The sequence below is a fragment of the Cololabis saira genome, chromosome 1 (assembly GCF_033807715.1).
Source record: "Cololabis saira isolate AMF1-May2022 chromosome 1, fColSai1.1, whole genome shotgun sequence".
Lineage (NCBI taxonomy): Eukaryota > Metazoa > Chordata > Actinopteri > Beloniformes > Belonidae > Cololabis > Cololabis saira.
This window is the reverse complement of record NC_084587.1, coordinates 52768043-52788177: the sequence shown is the minus strand read 5'-3', so window position 1 is coordinate 52788177 and position 20135 is coordinate 52768043. Positions and strand designations below refer to the sequence as shown.

At 38.9% G+C, this 20135-nt stretch overlaps 5 protein-coding genes across 5 annotated transcripts in view; 3 read left to right on the top strand and 2 right to left on the bottom strand.

Moving 5' to 3' along the window:
* pold4 (DNA polymerase delta 4, accessory subunit) overlaps positions 1-17779 on the top strand; it is a 223616-nt gene extending 205837 nt beyond the window's left edge. Inside the window, exons 2-6 of the mRNA XM_061727113.1 lie at positions 9128-9188; positions 11150-11265; positions 11632-11715; positions 13281-13392; positions 17612-17779. Coding sequence (XP_061583097.1) covers positions 11160-11265; positions 11632-11715; positions 13281-13392; positions 17612-17636 — 327 coding nt within the window. The 5' untranslated portion in view covers positions 9128-9188; positions 11150-11159 and the 3' untranslated portion in view covers positions 17637-17779. The remainder of the gene's footprint in view (positions 1-9127; positions 9189-11149; positions 11266-11631; positions 11716-13280; positions 13393-17611) is intronic.
* The window catches only part of LOC133447791 (uncharacterized), a 779477-nt gene that overhangs the window by 485 nt on the left and 758857 nt on the right, over positions 1-20135 (top strand). The window lies entirely within an intron of this gene.
* On the top strand, positions 1168-2263 carry LOC133454149 (histone H2B-like). The gene has a single exon (XM_061733142.1). It carries the CDS (start codon positions 1168-1170, stop codon positions 1540-1542), a length of 375 nt encoding a protein of 124 aa, XP_061589126.1. The 3' UTR covers positions 1543-2263.
* On the bottom strand, positions 2821-3399 carry LOC133448217 (histone H3). Its single transcript, XM_061726551.1, has one exon. It carries the CDS (start codon positions 3387-3389, stop codon positions 2979-2981), a length of 411 nt encoding a protein of 136 aa, XP_061582535.1. The 5' UTR covers positions 3390-3399; the 3' UTR covers positions 2821-2978.
* On the bottom strand, positions 4235-4802 carry LOC133448287 (histone H2A-like). Its single transcript, XM_061726677.1, has one exon. It carries the CDS (start codon positions 4800-4802, stop codon positions 4416-4418), a length of 387 nt encoding a protein of 128 aa, XP_061582661.1. The 3' UTR covers positions 4235-4415.

Genomic DNA, 20135 nt, shown 5'->3' with positions numbered 1-20135 from the left:
CCTGTGAATCACTAAGGCATGTAGACAGAAAAGCATCCAACTGGGTTCATTGTCGAACTGAGTCTTTACTACAGATTAAATTAAAGCATTATATGACTGACTAGAGTTGTAACTCTTCTGTGGCTCCACGAGAGTTTACCTACTTTTATCAGCTTGTTGACAAAACGGTTCATAATGTGGAGTTGCTACGGTGTTTTAAAAGTTGCGTTTTCCACTGCAGGTGGTTTTAAACGGCTGTATTCAGTTAAATGTAATAAAGGACAGTTAAACTGTCTTTTTTTGCTACTCATTGAGCCTGGTCAGAATAAAGAGCTCTGCACTTCAAATAACTCTTAAACTCCACAGATTAATTTCGCCACTTTTATACAACCTTCGGAAAACAATCTCACAATGCAAAGATTGTATTTAAATATGTATTTTTCTAAACAAACGGCGCCTTTCTGCAGTTTCCCGCTCTTCTGTCTCTCTACTGAGAGACGCCAACCAGTTTAAATGAACACAAACTCCATCTATAAAAAACACAAAAAACACTACGTTTTATATGTGAGTTGGACAAATGCAACATTTCTGACTTACGGTCCACTTATGTTAAATGCAGAACAATCGTTTGCTATAGATTGTTTCTAGACCCTTTACATATTAAGATAAACCGACCAAAGGACAAGTAAAGTTAGATTCAGGAGCTGTGAAGCTTCATCCAGAGTTCATGGTTTGAAAATGTAATCAGCTGGACAGCCATAGTTGGATTCGGCTGACTGGAGTTGTAAATGTTATGTGTAATTGTGAATGTGCATTTTTCCACCTCAAATGTTTTCAGTTTTGACTTCTTCTTGTAGGTGAGACAGAGGACACAAAAGGAGCTCCGTGGTTCAAACACCACAAACAATCTTTTTCATTGTTTCACAGCTTTCAGAAAACAATCTCATAATGTTGCATTTCATAGATTTAGATGGTAAAGAGTAAACAAAGAGGGTTTCGACAGTTTCCCGCTCTTCTTTCTCTCCACTGAGAGCCGCCCACCAGTTTAAATGAAGACAAACTAAATCTGTGACGTCAGAGCCACTGGACCAATCACAGACGGGAGACTGCGCTGTTGTTTTTGCATGTGAAGGGAATGAAAGCAGCCTCTCTGACCGAAGCAGTTCATTCGTTTCTGGAGAAGGAAACATGCCTGAACCCGCCAAGTCCGCACCCAAGAAGGGCTCCAAGAAAGCCGTGACCAAGACCGCCGGGAAAGGCGGCAAGAAGAGGAGAAAGAGCAGGAAGGAGAGCTACGCCATCTACGTGTACAAGGTGCTGAAGCAGGTCCACCCGGACACCGGCATCTCCTCCAAGGCCATGGGCATCATGAACTCGTTCGTCAACGACATCTTTGAGCGCATCGGCTCTGAAGCGTCTCGTCTGGCTCACTACAACAAACGCTCCACCATCACCTCCAGGGAGATCCAGACCGCCGTGCGCCTCCTGCTGCCCGGGGAGCTGGCCAAGCACGCCGTGTCCGAGGGAACCAAGGCCGTCACCAAGTACACCAGCTCCAAGTAGACACAGACCCAATACAAACCAACGGCTCTTTTCAGAGCCACACACCCAATCTGCAGAGCTCATTATCCTCCCTTTTTTGGGGGGGTAAAGCCCCCAGTACTGAGCAAAAAACCAGAGTGTGAGTAAAATGATAAAACCATTAAAATAAATGAGAATAAACAAAAATAAGTAGTTCCTACAAGCAGCATGTCATCTATACCGAATCTGAATAGTTTACTTTTGTCCGTATTTTTGTTAGTGATGTACATTACCACAAATGACTGAATGATGATTTTCAATCTTCTCACCACTTATTTTCTGTACTTCCACCCCAAAGTTTTAACCATAAAGTGTAACGTTTCATTCTTTTTGGGATTTCTTACAAACGCTGGTGTTAATTTCCCAAGTAAGAATTTGATTTCAATATATTTATTGTCCTGTGGACATTTAACATATACTGCTGCATGACCTGAGAAATGATCAGAACGAAAACAAACAAGACTTTACAGACAATCTGAAACTTTAGCTATAATCTGCATTTCCGGTGGTAAACGTCTGTGAAAAATAACTGTTGTGGAAATACTTCTCTTCTTCACAGCCAGCACCTCAACCAGAAGTTATATTCATGAGACTTAAATTGTAAAACAACTCCCATTAGTGTTTGATATTATCTATCTGGAACTATCTACAGCCCGAATCCAGAATTCAAAACTACAAAATACTAAATATTTTGGTATATGGCAGCAGATCAAATTAAAGCCAAACTTATTGTTTTGCCTTTGGTTTATTGTCTTTTTTTATTTTTTGTGTTTTTTTAGTTTTATTTTTTTCTGTTTTCTTTAATTGTTTTCATCTAATGCTGAGGTCCAAGGGGTGGGTTTGGAAGGGGGTGAAAATATGTGTATAATGTTTAACATCATTGTGGATGCCACCGTTTATAATAAAATGAAATATGAATAAAAACATTTGATCACGAAAAAAAAGTAAAACAAGACTCATTCTGCAGAACGGCATGTATCTTTAGTGCTTCTGTAGAAACAGATGTGACAACGGTTATATCAGTCAAGGCAGCAGCTTTATTCAGTCTGTTTTAATGTATTCTTGTATATGTATAACTGATGTTTTCTATAAGAAATAAGGGGTCTGTTTAGTTATATGTTCTTACTGAGGGAGATGGGTAGTGTGATTTGAATGCGACATAAAAACCACATTTCCCAGCATGCCATAGTCAGGAGCATGCGCAGTACCCCCGCGGCAGTCGGACACGAAGTATGCTGACAAATTAATGTCGTGGTTGTTTATTAAAAAAGGCTTCAGACCAAGATAGCCTGGTCTGCTAATTAGGACAGGACAGACAAAGGTGCATTTTTCACGTTATATACTAAAAGGAAAAGCAGCTCTTTAGTGTTGATGTTGGTGGCTCTTAAAAGAGCCGTTGTGGTTACAGGGGAGACGGTCTAAGCTCTCTCCCCGCGGATGCGGCGGGCCAGCTGGATGTCTTTGGGCATGATGGTGACCCTCTTGGCGTGGATGGCGCACAGGTTGGTGTCCTCGAACAGCCCCACCAGGTAAGCCTCGCTGGCCTCCTGCAGGGCCATGACGGCGGAGCTCTGGAAGCGCAGGTCGGTCTTGAAGTCCTGAGCGATTTCTCTCACCAGCCGCTGGAAGGGCAGCTTGCGGATCAGCAGCTCCGTGGACTTCTGGTAGCGGCGGATCTCCCTCAGAGCCACGGTACCGGGCCTGTAGCGGTGAGGCTTCTTCACTCCGCCGGTGGCCGGGGCGCTCTTCCGGGCGGCCTTGGTGGCCAGCTGCTTCCTGGGGGCTTTGCCTCCGGTGGACTTACGAGCGGTCTGCTTGGTTCTGGCCATGGCGACTGGTTCTGGATCAGGACAGTAATGCTGGGAGAAGCGAGACTCGCTGCTCTTAAAGTGTGTGACTCGGTGACGCGGTCCAGACCTCCGCTCCTGATTGGTGGATTCTGCTCTGCAGCCCCGCCCCCCCCCCCGAGAACGAGCTCGCGCCTCAATGTGCGCCGTTTATTGGATAGAATCTTTTCAAAACTCCCGCCTAGTCCGGAGCCCCGCCCCCTGCTGTCTCTCTGTCCCGGTTGTGTAAGTTAGTTAATTAATTTATCTATTTTAGTTATTAGTTTATTTACTCCAATCACTAGAAACCAACCCCCAGTAGCTGGGCAGTTATAGTGTGTATACTGGTAAGGAAAAAAAGAATGTGTACTTTTTTGGAGCACGTGTTAGAGGACAGGGACGGGTTTTTTCCGCCTTAATGGATGTTGTTCAGTTTGTTAACGCCATCTACTGAATCGATAGTAATATATTTTATAATTACGTATTTCCACATTAGATTAACAGACAGACTTTTGGATTTGAACAGGTCACAAGTTTCTGAAGCAACACCAATGAACAGATTTTCCTTTGTAGAGAAAGTAAATCATTTCACAAACATGCTATTTATATATTTATAATTAATTACCTCTGAAAATCAGTTATTAATTACAAAGCCTCACTTCAGCCAACAGACAACCGATGAACTAGTTTGTGCTATAATCCAAAATGTTAAAATGTTTCTTTTTTTAAACAATCTGCACTCATCTCGCATCTCTATGTATTTATTGGTCGTTTCTTCCATTTAGACAATTTAGTTTCCAGTAAATGCAGATTGCATTTTTGTGCTTTAAATTGTGTCATTGTATCATATTTATAGTGGATTGATCTTTAGTGGTTTTATACTGTCATTTAGCAGACGCTTTTATCCAAAGCGACTTATGTGAGAGAACAAACACAAAATCCCATAGTAATTGTTATCTGGTAATCGTGTCTCTCAGAGGAGTGTGTGGCTCTTAAAAGAGCCGTTGTGTTCCGGGTTCAGCAGCAGCTTTACTTGGCCTTGGCGGCCTTCTCGGTCTTCTTGGGCAGCAGCACCGCCTGGATGTTGGGCAGCACGCCGCCCTGAGCGATGGTGACCCCCCCCAGCAGCTTGTTGAGCTCCTCGTCGTTGCGGACAGCCAGCTGCAGGTGACGGGGGATGATGCGGGTCTTCTTGTTGTCGCGGGCAGCGTTTCCAGCCAGCTCCAGGATCTCAGCGGTCAGATACTCCAGCACAGCCGCCAGGTAGACGGGGGCGCCGGCACCGACGCGCTGAGCGTAGTTGCCTTTACGCAGCAGTCTGTGGACACGACCCACTGGGAACTGCAGTCCTGCACGGGAGGAGCGGGTCTTGGCCTTCGCTCTGGCTTTCCCTCCGGTCTTTCCGCGGCCGCTCATGTTAATAAAGTCTGTATGGAACTGGTGTCAAGAGAAATTGTGTCTCCAGCAGCGGAAAACCTAGTTAAATACCGGAGAGCGCGGGACGAGTCCTGCCGCACCAATCAGGACAGAGAGAAACGAGGCGGGAGTTTTGAAAAGATTCTATCCAATGAACAGCGAGCATGGGGGCGGGGCCTCGCTCCTGGGGGCGGGGCTGAGCTGCAGAGCAGAATCCACCAATCAGGAGCAGCAGAGGTCTGAACCGCGTCACCGAGTCACACACTTTGGATTGGAGTAACTAAACTAATTTATACGGTTAACTTATCGATAGTTAAATTCATCATGTTTAGAAAATAAAAGACCTGAGTCTTGCTTGGTTTCCATTCTATGACAAGAAAAGTTGTGGATATAGCCTGTTTGTGTTAAGTTTTTTTTAAATATAACTGCTTGGTTATCTTGGCCACGTTCAGACTGCAGGCAAATATCCGATTTTTAGCCCATCCAGATTGAAACTGGATGACTCTTTTGAAGTCTGAACCAAACCACATGAGATACGATTTTTGCAAACCAGATCGAAACCACCTCCGGGAGGTAGTTTCATATCGCATTCATATCGCATTTGGGCAGATGCGTCTCAGTCTGAACATCCAAACACTCATATCGGATATGACTGTCCCAGACGCTCCAAATCACCCGCCCATTTCCAGTTGTGGAGCTACTCATCCTTTTGCAGAGAGCATGTACAATCTCTGATGTCACGTCAAAAACTATTATTTGTAGTTTAAGTGTTGCAAATTCACATTACAAATCATGTTTTAATAGCAGAAAAAAAGACCGCATTTCCACGTACGGTGTGCGTCGCCGCGTACCCTACGCCGTAGGCTCTGCATTGGTGTAACGCGGAACCATAAATCAGCCTTCAGTCGCGCTGTGAGCCTGAACCTGCAGCCCGTCAGCCCATCAGGAGGTTATGGAGCGGGGCTGCCAGTTGTTCATTGCTGGTTTGTTTTGTTAACTCTGGGCTTTGTTGGTTGGTTTGTTAGTTTGCTGGTGGTTTTGTTCTGAACACTTTTCTCTGTTTCTCATTTTGCTGGGACGTCGGGTCCCTCCGCCAAGACACAACTTTTGCGGTATGCGTTCATTGTTATGTCTAAAAATGATGCGCAGTGCCGACCCAATCAGAAACGGTACAGATATTTTGGGATTTTTTTATATATAAAAAAAATACATGACTTCACAAAATACACGCGCTGGGTGACGCCTCCGCTCCGACGTCGTTGCTACGGCAACCCGTCAGATCAGTCAGTGATGTGGCCCAGTCTGAACAGAGCCAGATCCGATATGGACACTTGCTAAAAACAGTGTGGACAGTCAGCCCTGAAAATCGGATATGAGAAGGAATCAGATATGAATCAGATTTGCCTGCAGTCTGAACGCGGCCCTTGAATGTGGAAATGTAGGCAGAACTGACAGTCTCCTATGTAAATAAAGATATATTAATCACAATTTTTAAATTGTGAAACATTTTTCTCTCTTGAAAATGTAAAAGGACACTTCCTCCCATCCCACCTTCTATCCCCCAGAATGCAATCCAGGTCAACCACCCTGGGCCCCTGAGCAAGGCCCTCAACCCCAACCGCTCCCCGGGCGCCGTTCATATGGCAGCTCACTGCTCTCTAGTCTAATTAGAGATGGGTTAAATGCAGAGAAATTTCCCCTCTGTGGGACTATTAAAGGATTTCTTATTCTTAGGTCCAGTGGACCTGATAGAAGGTGGACCTTTTTTTCACTGAGTCCAGTGACAAAAAGGTAACACATTCCCTGACAAATGAAATGATGGGAACACCAGTTCCTTATCACCATTAGTTCTACAAATCATAACAGAGCTCTTTTTAGCATTATAGCTAACATTGAATTCCACCCCTTATTCAGAACATATGTTGAGCAGCTCCTGAAACCCAGCACTAGAGGGAGAAATGATTGCCAGATCATCCACAATCATAAAATGATTAACAATAGTATTTCATTCGTAGTTTTACAGCTTCTCAACTGGTCTGATAGAGCATCCATATACACATTAAATAGGCAGGAGGAAAGTAAGCCGCCCTGACGGACTTCATTACTCACCCCAAATGGAGCAGAGACTACATTCCCCCATGTTATTTGCATGCACTGATTGGCATACCAAAAAACCAGAATCCTTATGATACTGTCAGGCACGCCCCTCTGACTCAATTTTAAAAACAGTTTATGAAGGTTTATGCGATCAAATGCCTTGGATGCGTCTATAAACCCAATTAAAACAGAAGAATTATGTCTTTTATATCTATCAGCAATCTCTTTTAAAGCATAAATACATAGATCAGTACCATGTTTAGCCTTAAATCCAAACTGGTTATCAGAAGTGTGTACATAAGCAGACACTCTATTTAATACTCTCTAAAACTTTGGGCAGCACACTGGCTAAAGCAATTGGTCGGTAGTTGTCCATGCTGCCCACCTTGCCAGCTTTATTCTTTATGACAGGGACCAGAGTTACAGATAGCATAGAGTCTGGTAGCACTCCATGGGTCATAAAACTAGTAAAACAGAAGGCTAGAAGAATTGCTGCTCTTGGGCTCGCATAACAGGTCCTTCTCTTGGTCTGCCTGCCTGGACCCAAGCCCTACATGCACGCTTGGCTTCTGCATGATGGTGAGACACATGTGTGTGTCAATATTTGTACAGTAAAATTGTTTGAAATTCAGCATGCTTGTAGTGATTGTAGTTGTGAAGAGGGCTATATGATGCATTGGGTGAAATTATGGGAGAATTAATTTTACGTAAGTACGAATGACGGCTGGCTGGACCGCAGTCACTTGAGGCACAAGTTATTTATCTATCCATCTATTTCAGAGACTTTGTGTCCTGCGGGACTTTTCAGTTGTTATTGGTGCTGACATGAATGCTGTCCTTCATCCTGTACTTGTTAGCTGCAGTGCTCCACCTCAACATGCTCCTACAATTACTTTACAAGGCTCAGTTAGTGATTTCTGTCTCACAGATGTATCAGAGCTGTAAACCCTTCTTCAAGACAAAACAGTTTCTTTTCAGAGAGACATAAAACCTATTCAAGGGTAGGATTCAATTAACTTCTGTAAATGTATACTCTGAAATCCACTCAGATGTGATTTATCCTAACTGGTTGTCTGACCACTGTGTTATGGCATCAAAACTCACAATTATAAAAGTTCCAACAAAAACCACAAGATGGCGCTGTAACAGCATGTAACTTAAAATCCATAAATATTGGGAGATTTTCAGAAAAAGGGCGACTTTCAACACATTTATTTCAGAAAATGCCTAGTCAGTAAAGGAGGATTTACAGATGCCGATGGTTTTTTGTGCCTTTGTGTTTTTTGATGAGTAGATTGTCCTTATATATTGACCAAGTTCTTTTTTGAGTACAAGGAGTTCAGACTTTCTGTGGATGAATTTGCACTTGTGTATGTGAAATTTAGCTAAAAATAAAGACAGATTAATAAAAAAGAAAGCGACCCTATCTTTGTGATTAAAATTATGAAAACCAAAAATAGCATTCTTAAAATAAAGATGAAAATAAGAAAAGACAGAATCAACAATATACTTGTGGAAGTCCCTCCAGAATTTATAAGTGAATTCACACGACCAGAATAAGTGAGAATATGTCTCAGGATGCCCTTGGCAAAAAGAATAATTAACATCTATATCCTTCTTAAATTTTGATAAATATTGTTTTGCAGGGTAGAATTTGTGTATCAATTTCAAAGAAATCTCTTTAACTTTATTTGTTAGAAAGAATCTTTGTGGTAACGACCAAACCTTTGTCCACTCAATATCTGTCACAAAATTGAGCCAATAAAATGTGGCTGGTGGGATGGAAGTTAAACCTGAAACAAGGCTCTTACTTTGACATTCGGAAGCTTAGCAGATGAAAAGCAAACACTACCAAGAGAAGACTGAGACACATCAGGAGGGTTGATGATAGGGGAGGAGAAGTGTAGGAGCACCTGAATAACATGCACAAACCAAAAGAAGCATCAAATACGACTGAAAATTCTCTAGGTGTTATTGGTACATTATATCTCATTAGAAATTCAGAGTAATTATACAACAACCCATCTTTTTTTGAACAATTGACTAACCAAAACAATTCCATTGTCAAACCATTTATCACAATGTTTCTTACCGCTGTGACATACTGTAGTGATATAATGTGTTGCGCAGACCCACCGCTAGGGGGCAGCAGAGGGGCGGACTAACCGTGACGGGACGTTAGCGAGGAGACGAAGAAGAAGCGGTTGTTTTGGTCCTGCAGCCGAATGAAACAAGAGACTTCACTCTTAAAGGAAAGTCCAAATAAAGCTTTATCTTCTAAATAACCAGGTATGTTTGAAGGACCTTCGTTTTCGACCAAAAGCTTGAGGTCCACATCGAGCTGGTGCTGAACAATTCAGTACAATGTTTGGGTTTAAGTGATTCTTTTCTTCTGTATAAATATACTTTATGCAACACTCGCTTCAAATACCTTATGGAAGATTAAGATTAAAGTTCAGCCGAAAATTCGTAATATCATGTTTATGCATTAATAGGTACTTCGTTTTTTGACCAGCAAGTGAAACATTAGTCTGTTTTGTATCTTCCGAGACGTTCAAATGATTTTGGAGGTGTATTTGGTATTTTTTTTAAAAAGGTGTTAAAAGTGTTATAAATAATCCCAAATATTCAGAACACTCCCAATATATGTGGGACAAAGCAAGTCAACATGAAACATCGGGTTGAGAACTTTCTAGAGTTTAAAGAGAAAGAAACTAGTGCGAGCAGCATCAGTGTGTGACAGTGTAATGCACCAGTCATTACACCTGGATGTGTCGTAACATGTATGGATTACTTATATATATATATATATATATATATATATATATATATATATATATATATATATATATATATATATAAGTGCTTCAGCAACACGTGTCTCCACATGTATAGCAGCTTTATTCTGGTTTATGTTGCATAGAAAGTGAAGTCCGTGACTTTTTTTTCTTCTCATGTTTCTTTATTGGGTAGTCGATGTAATCCATATTACACAATAAACATTTTTTAAATGATTCGACAGAATACCCCGTTTTATATTTTACCACACACACAGACACACACACAAAACAAAAAAAAAAAACAAAACAAAAAGTAAAATAAATAAAGACACAAAACTTAACATAACAAACCCCCCAAAACACACACACTGTAAAATACGTAATTATAAACAGGTCCCAAAGTAAGTACCAATTACCAATCAAACTCTGACTGGAGACAATAATAATAGGAAAAATAAAGTAATAAAATAAAATACAGGACACACAAAACAACAACAAAAATAATAAAAAAAAAATAAAATGAAATAAAATAAATAAATTAAAATTAAAATAAACAGACATAAGAGGAACCCTAAATAAAATACACATGGTTAGCAATATCATACTTCCCTATAATTAAATTAAATCAAATTAAATTAAATTAATCTTCCAAGGATGCCAAAGAATTAACAAGAGAAAAAATAGGTTCCCCAATATGAGAAAACTTATCAGAGCAACCCCTAATACCGTATTTAATTTTCTCTAAATATAAAAAGGACATCAGGTCTTTCAACCAAAAATTGGGAGATGGAGGTTTTTCGTCCTTCCATTGAAGTAAAATACGTCTACGAGCTACAAGAGAGGAAAAAGCAATTATATTAATCTCCTTCTTAGTAAAACTATTACTGATTTAAATTTAAATTTAAATCAGTGACTTTGGCACATAAACACTCAGTGAAACTGCACACAGGCTGGTAGTGATGAAGGAGATCTGCTCTGAAAGTACAACAGCATCTCCATGGTTACAACAGCATCTCCATGGTAACCATCACCGGTGCATCACCGCTCTCATTACAGACACCAAGGTTGTAGGAAGACAAGTTGTGCTATCGTAACGGTTTGAGATAACTGTAATCATGGCGGCGCAGCTTGAAAACAGCCAAGTGACACTGATAAAGATGTCCTGCTGGTCTCTTATTTATGAAGGTTTGGTTAATCATTACTTTTTAGTTGTCTGTTGCGTAAGAGTGGCATGAAAATAAGTGGACAATTTAATTATCAGTCACAGGCATTTGACAAAGTGGTAGAGATAGTAGGTGGATGATTATTACTTACTTACGTATCATCATTGCCACGGGCCTAGCTGCCATTAAGATTTACTATTTAAGATTTATAACATTGTGTCAAAGTAAGTAGAAGGCCATATTAACGGTTTATTATCAGTAACACAAATCATGCAGTGAGATTCCCTGGTGTGTGTGTGTGTTCTAGATCAGTCACCATGACAACCAAGCGTGGACTGATAACAGATTCCTTCAAGGTTGTGAAGAAATCCCGGAAAGCGAGGAAGCGGCAGAAAAGCGTCACACCACCTCCACCACAGACAGGTGAGCAGCATCCCATGATCAGAGTGACTCTTTGTTTGCTAGGCGAGGTTCAGTTGAGCCCCTTTCACTCCATGAACCCTATCAGGTAATGTTTGTCCTTATTATATATTTGTATACTATTGTATTTCTGTATTTTCTCTTTCATATATGTCGAAATCTTAATACAGTATGTATTTTTTTTTATTTTTAAACAAATCCAACACCATATACACATAATGACAGAATAAGACTAAGTTTTCAGTTTGAGTTTGAGTCATTTTATTCACACTGATGGGGTTGGAGCTCCTGTGTTTTTCGGTTTGGTGCAACAGTATGTTGAATTTTTCTGAATTTTCTCGTAATTTCCTCCTCATTTTCTCTGAGCAGAGGATGTGGCTAAAACGGCCCGGGAGGAGGAGCTACAGAGGCTCAGACAGTTTGACCTGGACTGGAAATTTGGGCCGTGCACAGGTAATGTACCCACAGCACGTAAACACAGTGGAGGATGCAACATAGAGACCAGTTAAACCAACATGAATGAAATGTTTACTGATACAATATACAATTTAGTCACTGTGCTGCCTAAACAGATGCATTAAAAGACAAAGTTACAGTTGACCAACAAAGCTGACTCACATTATTATATTTTACTGCATATTTAACATTCTTTGTCTGTGAGATCTTTGTCTGTGAAAAGCGCTATAGAAGTAAAGTCTATCATTTTTTTACTCCAAGCATTTCACTCAGGAGAAGTTGCATACTAATTTACTTATGTAGTCTTTAGGCTGTGTACATGCTCATTTAAAGTGTCTAAAGTAAAACAACCAAAGGCGTGTATTGCCGGAGTCAAAATACCTCTAACTTTATATTAACTAGGCCTGTGTTGAAAAAAATCGATTTTCCGATTCTAAATCGATTCTCATATTAATTCCTAAAAATCGATTTGTATGTCTAAAGATCGATTTATTTTTTTTCATCATTACATTACAACTTTTGGTATTTTTGTGTTTATGCCCAAAAAAGGATGTTTTGTTGGACACAATGTTTTTGCCTTTAAATATGTTTTTAAGGTATGGAAACATTAAAGTTTTCAGTTACAATTACATCATTTGTCTATATTTCATTACTTTATATACTGTCTTGGGGTTACATTTGCATAAAATGCTAAAAACCAAATTCTCAAAAATTAAAAACCCGATAAAGACCGAAAATGGGAAAAAATAAAACCGGAATCTGGAAAAAAATAAAACCGATTTCATACGGCCCTATTTCCGTTTGCTGCCCTGGATGTGTTTGATAATTCTGCCCCACGATGTTTCTGTTTCAGTTCTATCAGCATTCTGGGAGGTGATTGGTCCTTACAGCATCATTAGCTGCCAATACTTGCTGTTGAATCTCAATATAATACTAGTATTCATATGTTGCATAACTACACAGTCATATCATTCATGCAACAGCTGAAAAAACAGTTTTAATAACACTAACCCAAATCAATATCGGAATCGGATCGAACTAAATCTTGATAATCGATTCTGAATCTTTAGAATCGGAATCAAATCGATTTTTGACATTTGAATGGATCCCCAGCCCTGCTATTGCAGTAACAATAGCAGAATATCAATGGTACCCACATCAGGGCTTTAACACCATCAACTAAACCAACACCAACTTCATAAACAACACGGTGGCAGGAAGAGCTGCAAAAACACAGTGATGTGTTTATCTTATGTGCTGTCTGTTCCTATATTACTGTGTTATAGTGTTATTACTGTGTATATCACAGATGTAGACCATGTTTTAGTGAAAAGCTTAAGTTGTCCTTCTGTAATAGAGAAACTCTTGTTAAGAATGTGTGTCGGCTGTGGTTACAAGAAGAGATTTTCCTTTCAGAGATCAATAAAGTAATGCTGGTTCTGATTCTGATACATGAGTCCGACCGATGAGGAGAAATTGTAACGTCCAACAGCTTTGACCAAAGTGAAGCTGTCGTGATGTAGAAACGTGATTTATTCACGACATTAGCTCTCCGTTTTCAGGCATCAGCAGGCTGCAGAGGTGGGAGAGAGCAGATCTGCACGGTCTGAACCCACCTGAGGAGATCAGAGACCTGCTGCTGCTGACGCACACCGACCCCGAGTACACACTCAGGTAACTCACACTCACAGGACTCACACTCACAGGACTCACACTCACAGGACTCACACTCACAGGACTCACACTCACAGGACTCACACTCACAGGACTCTCACTCACAGGACTCTCACTCACAGGACTCACTCACAGCTGGAGGGAAGCAGGGAATATGTTGAATACAGCAATCCCTCGCTATAACGCGGTTCACCTTTCACGTCTCGCTTCTTCACGGATTTGCATTGTGCATCGTTGTTCTGCATTCTGATTGGCTAAACAGTCTCCCCACTTCTTCACTTCCTGTATCAATAACGTTGGTTGCTTAGCAACAAGCTGAGAACGGCCAATGAGCTTCAGCAGCAGCTCAAGAAAGGGACCCTTTGATGAATCGTTCATTACAGTCTCAGATATAATCCATGGTGGCATGTCGGTTTATAAGAATATTTTTGCCCAGAAGAAATAAGAGCGACAACAACGACCCATGTTCTTCTCTCGAAAAGACAGGATGCAGCGGCATCAGAAGAGCAGTGAAATACACACCCGTCACAATCTGTCCTACTGTACTTATTGTATTTTTTTTCATAATCATTTTACATTTTCTCCCGTTGAAATCCAATTACTGGGGTCGCGGAGGGGCAGGGCTGATCTCCGCAATTTGAAGCCTTGTATAATAATTGTAAAAAAAATAAAGGTTGCTACTTCGCGGATTTCACTTATCACGGGTTCTTTTTGGAACGTAACCCCCACGAAAAATGAGGGATTATTGTATCTCAAATATTTTGAATCTACATACATACGCACGCACGCACGCACGCACGCACGCACGCACGCACGCACGCACAGCTTTCTTTGAGAAAATCAGACTGCTATGGTTTTGATAGTTCCTGTAATATTTTGAAACCTGTGTCTTTGTGTTTCAATTCTAGTTTGACTTTCCTGTTTCCCATCTGCCCTGATTGTCTGCACCTGTGTCTCGTTAACCCTTGTGTATATCTGGTCTTGTCTTTTTTTGCCTCCTGGTAGAAAAATTCCCACCAATCAAAAGTCTCTCCTGCTCATGACGGCTGGTCCGTTCTGTCAGGAAAGCGGTTGAAGTCGGACCCAGATGTAGGAGAGCAGGAGTTCCCGAAAACAGTGATTTATTTAACTAAACAAAAAGCGCTGCTTAGCAGGATGACAAAAACCCAGAACATGAATCAAAACTACCAAACCTGACATGGAAACACGGAAGGAAGAAACAGTAAGGACCAGCCAGGAGCAGCAGGGAAAGACAAGAGCAGATATACAGAAGGCTTGACGAGACACAGGTGCAGACAATCAGGGCAGATGGGAAACAGGAAAGTCAAACTAGAACTGAAACACAAAGACACGGGCTTCAAAATAAAACAGGAAACTACCAAAACCATAACACAGACTATGGCAAGAAATAAACATTTTTATTAAGTACATGTACATCACAACGATAAAGAAAATGACTGACTGATAGCTGGCTTTTGTTTGCAGCATTGAAAGGAGGTGAAAGGGAACAATCAGCCTTCGGGCCTGCTTTCTAAATCACCGGGATTTTAAATAGAGGCGACTGCAGCTGTTTGACTGATCTTGGTGACGGAAAGCAGATTTGCATAAACTTCTCTTCTTTATGCGGGACTCAGTAATAACACAACAAATGATACAGGGATCTCTGAACACATATTATTTACACAGACGATCAATGTCTTCCCTTTAAAACACAAATGCTGTCCAATGAACATGTGTTTACTAGTAGCCTGACTCAGGTACATATGATGAATCCGTGGTAGAGAGGAATCATAACTCATTATTCCTACAAGCAGTGGATGAAAATGAAATTTTGAGTGTTGTTAAGAAGTGTAAAAATAAAGAGTCCACTGACTTAAATGATATTAATATGTCACTAGCTAAAAGGGTCATTGGGGGAATTTCAAAGCCATTAACATACATCTGTAACTTATCATTTCAAACTGGTTCATTCCCTCAAAAAATGAAAATAGCTAAAGTCATACCTCTGTACAAGGCTGGAAACAAGCACCAATTCACAAACTACAGACCTGTCTCCTTGTTACCACAATTCTCAAAAATTCTGGAAAAACTCTTTAACAACAGACTGGATTCATTTTTAGAGAAGAACAGAATACTTGTGGAGAATCAGTATGGGTTTCGATCAAACAGATCTACATCATTGGCACTAATAGAGGCAATAGAAGAAATAACAAATGCAATAGATCGCAAACAGTATGCCGTTGGGATATTCATTGATTTAAAAAAGGCTTTCGATACGATCAATCATGAAATACTAATCAAGAAACTGGAAAAATATGGCATCAGGGGAATAGTGTTGGATTGGGTGAAAAGTTATTTAAGCGGGAGACAGCAGTTTGTGAAATTGGGTGACTGTGTTTCTCCATGCTTGGACATTGCATGTGGGGTACCCCAGGGGTCAGTTTTGGGCCCTAAATTTTTCATTTTGTACATCAATGATATATGTCAGATCTCTAAGTTATTGCATTTTGTGTTATTTGCAGACGACACTAATATTTTTTGTTCCGGGGATAATTTACAAAAGCTACAAGAGGATATTACCATAGAAATGAACAAACTGAAAGAATGGTTCGACAGAAACAGATTATCATTAAATTTGAGTGAGACTAAAATAATGTTGTTTGGCAATTATACATTAAATACTAAGGTAATAATAAAAATAGATGGAGTTGAAATAGAAAGAGTTAATGAAATAACATTTTTGGGAGTAATCATAGATGATAAAATCAACTGGAAATCACACATCAAACATGTACAAAGTAAAGTATCAAGAACCATTGCCATTATAAATAAAGTTAAAAAGGTCTTGGATCAGAAATCACTCCACACTCTTTATTGTTCCCTGGTCTCACCATATTTTCAATACTGTGCAGAAATCTGGGGCAACAATTACAAAACATCTCTACAGCCATTAACCATAATGCAAAAAAGAGCAATAAGAATAATCCACAATGCTGACTACAAGGAACACACAAACCCATTATTCCTGAAGTCCAAAATACTAAAATGTATGGATATTGTGGGCTATCAAACAGCGCAAATAATGTTCAAAGCAAAAAATGATCTGTTACCAACAAATATACCGAAATTATTTAGTATTCATGAGGGAAGATATGGTTTAAGGGGCAAAAGTAATTTTAATGTCATATTAATACGCACAAACAGGAAAGGTTTTTGTGTTTCAGTCAGCGGGGTGAGGCTATGGAACAAGTTTTCAATGGAATTAAAGCAATGTCCAAATATTAAACCGTTTAAAATAAAATACAAAGATATTATTTTTCAGAGGTACAGGGATGAGCAAAATGCTTGGGTGCAATGATACAGTGTTTATTTTTTATTTATCTATTTTTATCCTTATTTTCTTACACTAGTCAGTAGCTTATGTTGCTACAATGTTTTTATTGTCTTGTTTTGATTGTTTTTGTTTTTTTATTTTTATTATTTTTATTTTTTTTTATTATGTTTGCATAATGTTATGTTCGCATGTGTTAGCTAGTCATATTTAAGGAGAGGGGGTGAGAGTTTATAAGTTTTACTTCTTCTCACTCCCTTTCGAATATGTACTTGTTATGTCTCATGTTAAGACGATTGTCTTATTTTCTTTCTTTTTTTTATATATGATTCATATTCGAAATAAACACTACTACTAAACTAAACTACTAAGCTTAGCTCAAGTTAAGATGTGTTATAGTGTTGGGCTTAACTGCAGCTGGATATTAGCTGGAGTCATTCTTAAAGGAGATAGATATACTGGTACATTTCCCAGAGGTTTTAACGAAATATAATAGTTTTTAAGAGTACCACATCTCCATTTTTGAACATGTTCCCTTTCACCGTTTGAGGTGATTGAGTCACTGGAACTGAACGGAGCTTGAGCTGCTCTGTGTTGTATGAAGTGGTTGTTGAAGGTCTGCAGTTAGAAAGGAGGAAGTATCTTGACAGATTACACTTCTTCAAAAACCCAGAAAACAAATTCAGCTTCCTTCTGTTACTTTTAAAAAGCAAACCCTCCCCAGCAGAGAAAACTGTCTTTTTCTTTAATTATTCTGACTGAAAGAGTTATTTTATGATCCGGATTCAGTTCAGGCAAGGTGCTGCTGGACGTGTGGAGACGAACCCAAGCCTACCGGAGCTGCTGTCACTCATTTCACATCTCATCATTGTGTGCTTTGTCTTTCAGCCTGTGGAACGAATATCCTTTCTGAGGAAAACACGAGAAACAAGACAGGATCCAAGCTGCAACTAGCGTCTGGTGTCTTTCATCATCACCGTGTTTGCAGTCAATGTCTTTGCCTTCGGCAAACAGACTTTTTTATAACGATCATTTTTAATAAACAAATTCTTCCAACTCTTTGACTTTTTCTTTTGTGTAAACAGTTTAGTTTGAGGGAAGGACCTTTGATAGTGATGAAGTGACATGATGAAGGAGGTAGTGGAGAGTGCAGACAGTGTATATCTTGTTTTTCCTACGGTCTTCACACTCACAAACATTTGCTTCAGACACGTTACGTCTCTCTATTTTACTACCAGCTCTGTTGATTATCTATAAAGAGAATGAGTGAGGGGCAACGTTCTTGAATCATGGACTGACAGTGGCCCTTAAATTTTGTTTACTCACTTTTGTCAGCCAAAATCGTGGCAATATGTGAGAACGTGCTTCCAACATGCCATGCGCTGGGATGACCAGGTTGGTCTGGGTCCGGCTTCCTGATGAAGGAACTCCCATTCAGAAAACTGGATCCTCCACCATTGAAACGGACAAAAAAAACACCCCAGCTCCTGAATTTGAAGCTGTTTAATACGGAAGAGTATCAGGGCCGGGCAGGAGAAAAATAAAAAGAATATTTTAGAGGAGGAAGATTTTTTTTTCATTATGCACTTCGAGAAAAAAGTTGAAATGTCTGCTTCATTTGTCTTCAAGTGAGAAGCACTAATACTGGCCAATTCATTTTTTTTCTGTAAATTTTTCAAATATTTTTAAACCTTTGAAAATGGAGGTTCTTTGCTTACAATGGCTGAAATTTATAAATGGTACATTATATATTTTCTTAACCTTTTTAAATTAAAGCTTGCAATCTACACTTTGATCACATGATTGATTAATTTCATTTTATGTATTGTCTTGGTACATGAAGGCAAAATCATTTAGACATTATTTCACTGTCCCAATATTTCAGGACCTAACTGTAACATGACCTATCATTTCCACAGATTTCCAACAACTTTTGACTTTGGAAAAAAAGGGTATATATATATATATATATATATATATATATATATATATATATATATATATATATATATATATATATATATATATATATATATATATATATATATATATATATATATATATATATATATATATATATATATATATATATATATATATATATATATATATATATATATATATATATATATTAAAATAAATATATGTGACATTTAAAAATATATCATATATTTTATATCAAAAATGCATATATATATATATATATATATATATATTTATATATATATATATATATTTATATATATAAAGGGTATGTATCTATGTATATATATGTATATATATATATATATATATATATATATAATATATATGTATATATATATGTATATATATATATATTGCCAATATAATATAATTAAATTATTGATTCCAAAGTCTATTTTTTTGTCCTCCACTTGTAAACCAAATGTAATGCTTTCAAAGAAGAATAGGAATGGTTTGATCATTATAGGTTATCCAGTATTAAAGCTTCCCAAAAGGTCCTAGTTAAGCTACAAAAGAAAAAAAGATGCTCTAAGGTTTCGATGTCTGCGGTACAAAAAGTACAAATATTGAAATCTAAATTAAACCTGTTATGTAAAAAATTCATTACATGGGTAGACCTCATTCATTATTTTAAAATGAACTTCTTTAGCCTTAGGTGGAAGTGGAAAGGAGAGGTAACTGGTTCTCATCTTAATTAAAAAACTAATAGTATAATGTTGAAACATATGTTTCCTCTTCAAAGTTGAAGAGAAACACACCAAAGTAAAATTAGTTCTCAAGAATTTATTATTGCATTCTTTATCTAAAAAAAAATACAACCATCCATAACTAAAGAAGGCATTTGTGGACTAACCACAGAATAAGTCATCATGCCTTTAAGTTGGAGAATCATTGCCTGTGGAACTGCCTTAATTACTGTGTTATATTGCCTATTTGTACAAACAAGGTTGTATTTTGCAATGAAGGCATCATATGTTAAAAAATCACCTCCAGTATCCAACAGATGCATAATGGACCAGATACCTTTCTCCATCCATTCTTTGTAAAAGAAGGATTTTCTCTTGATTAATATACATCTATTATTCCATATTGGGACTGTGTGTGGAGTAAAGTTATGTTTATAAACAAGTTTCCAATAACGGAGAACTTGTTGATGATAAGCAGACAACTTCATTGGTATTTTAGGAATATCAAAATCACATCTTAATAAGACATCTATGACTATGCCTAATGTTTGGTATTCTAGCAAGCGAGCTATTCTTTGCCCTGACCAAGATGGCCGCCGTATCTACGCACTATAGTCAACGCCGGGGTTTAGGCATGGATGTATTATGGGTTTAGGCGTATGCATGCCCAGGGCGGGGGCACCGAGGCGGCGGTGATGCGATCAAACAACCCGTATGACGACTCCTGACGGTTCAAAGGC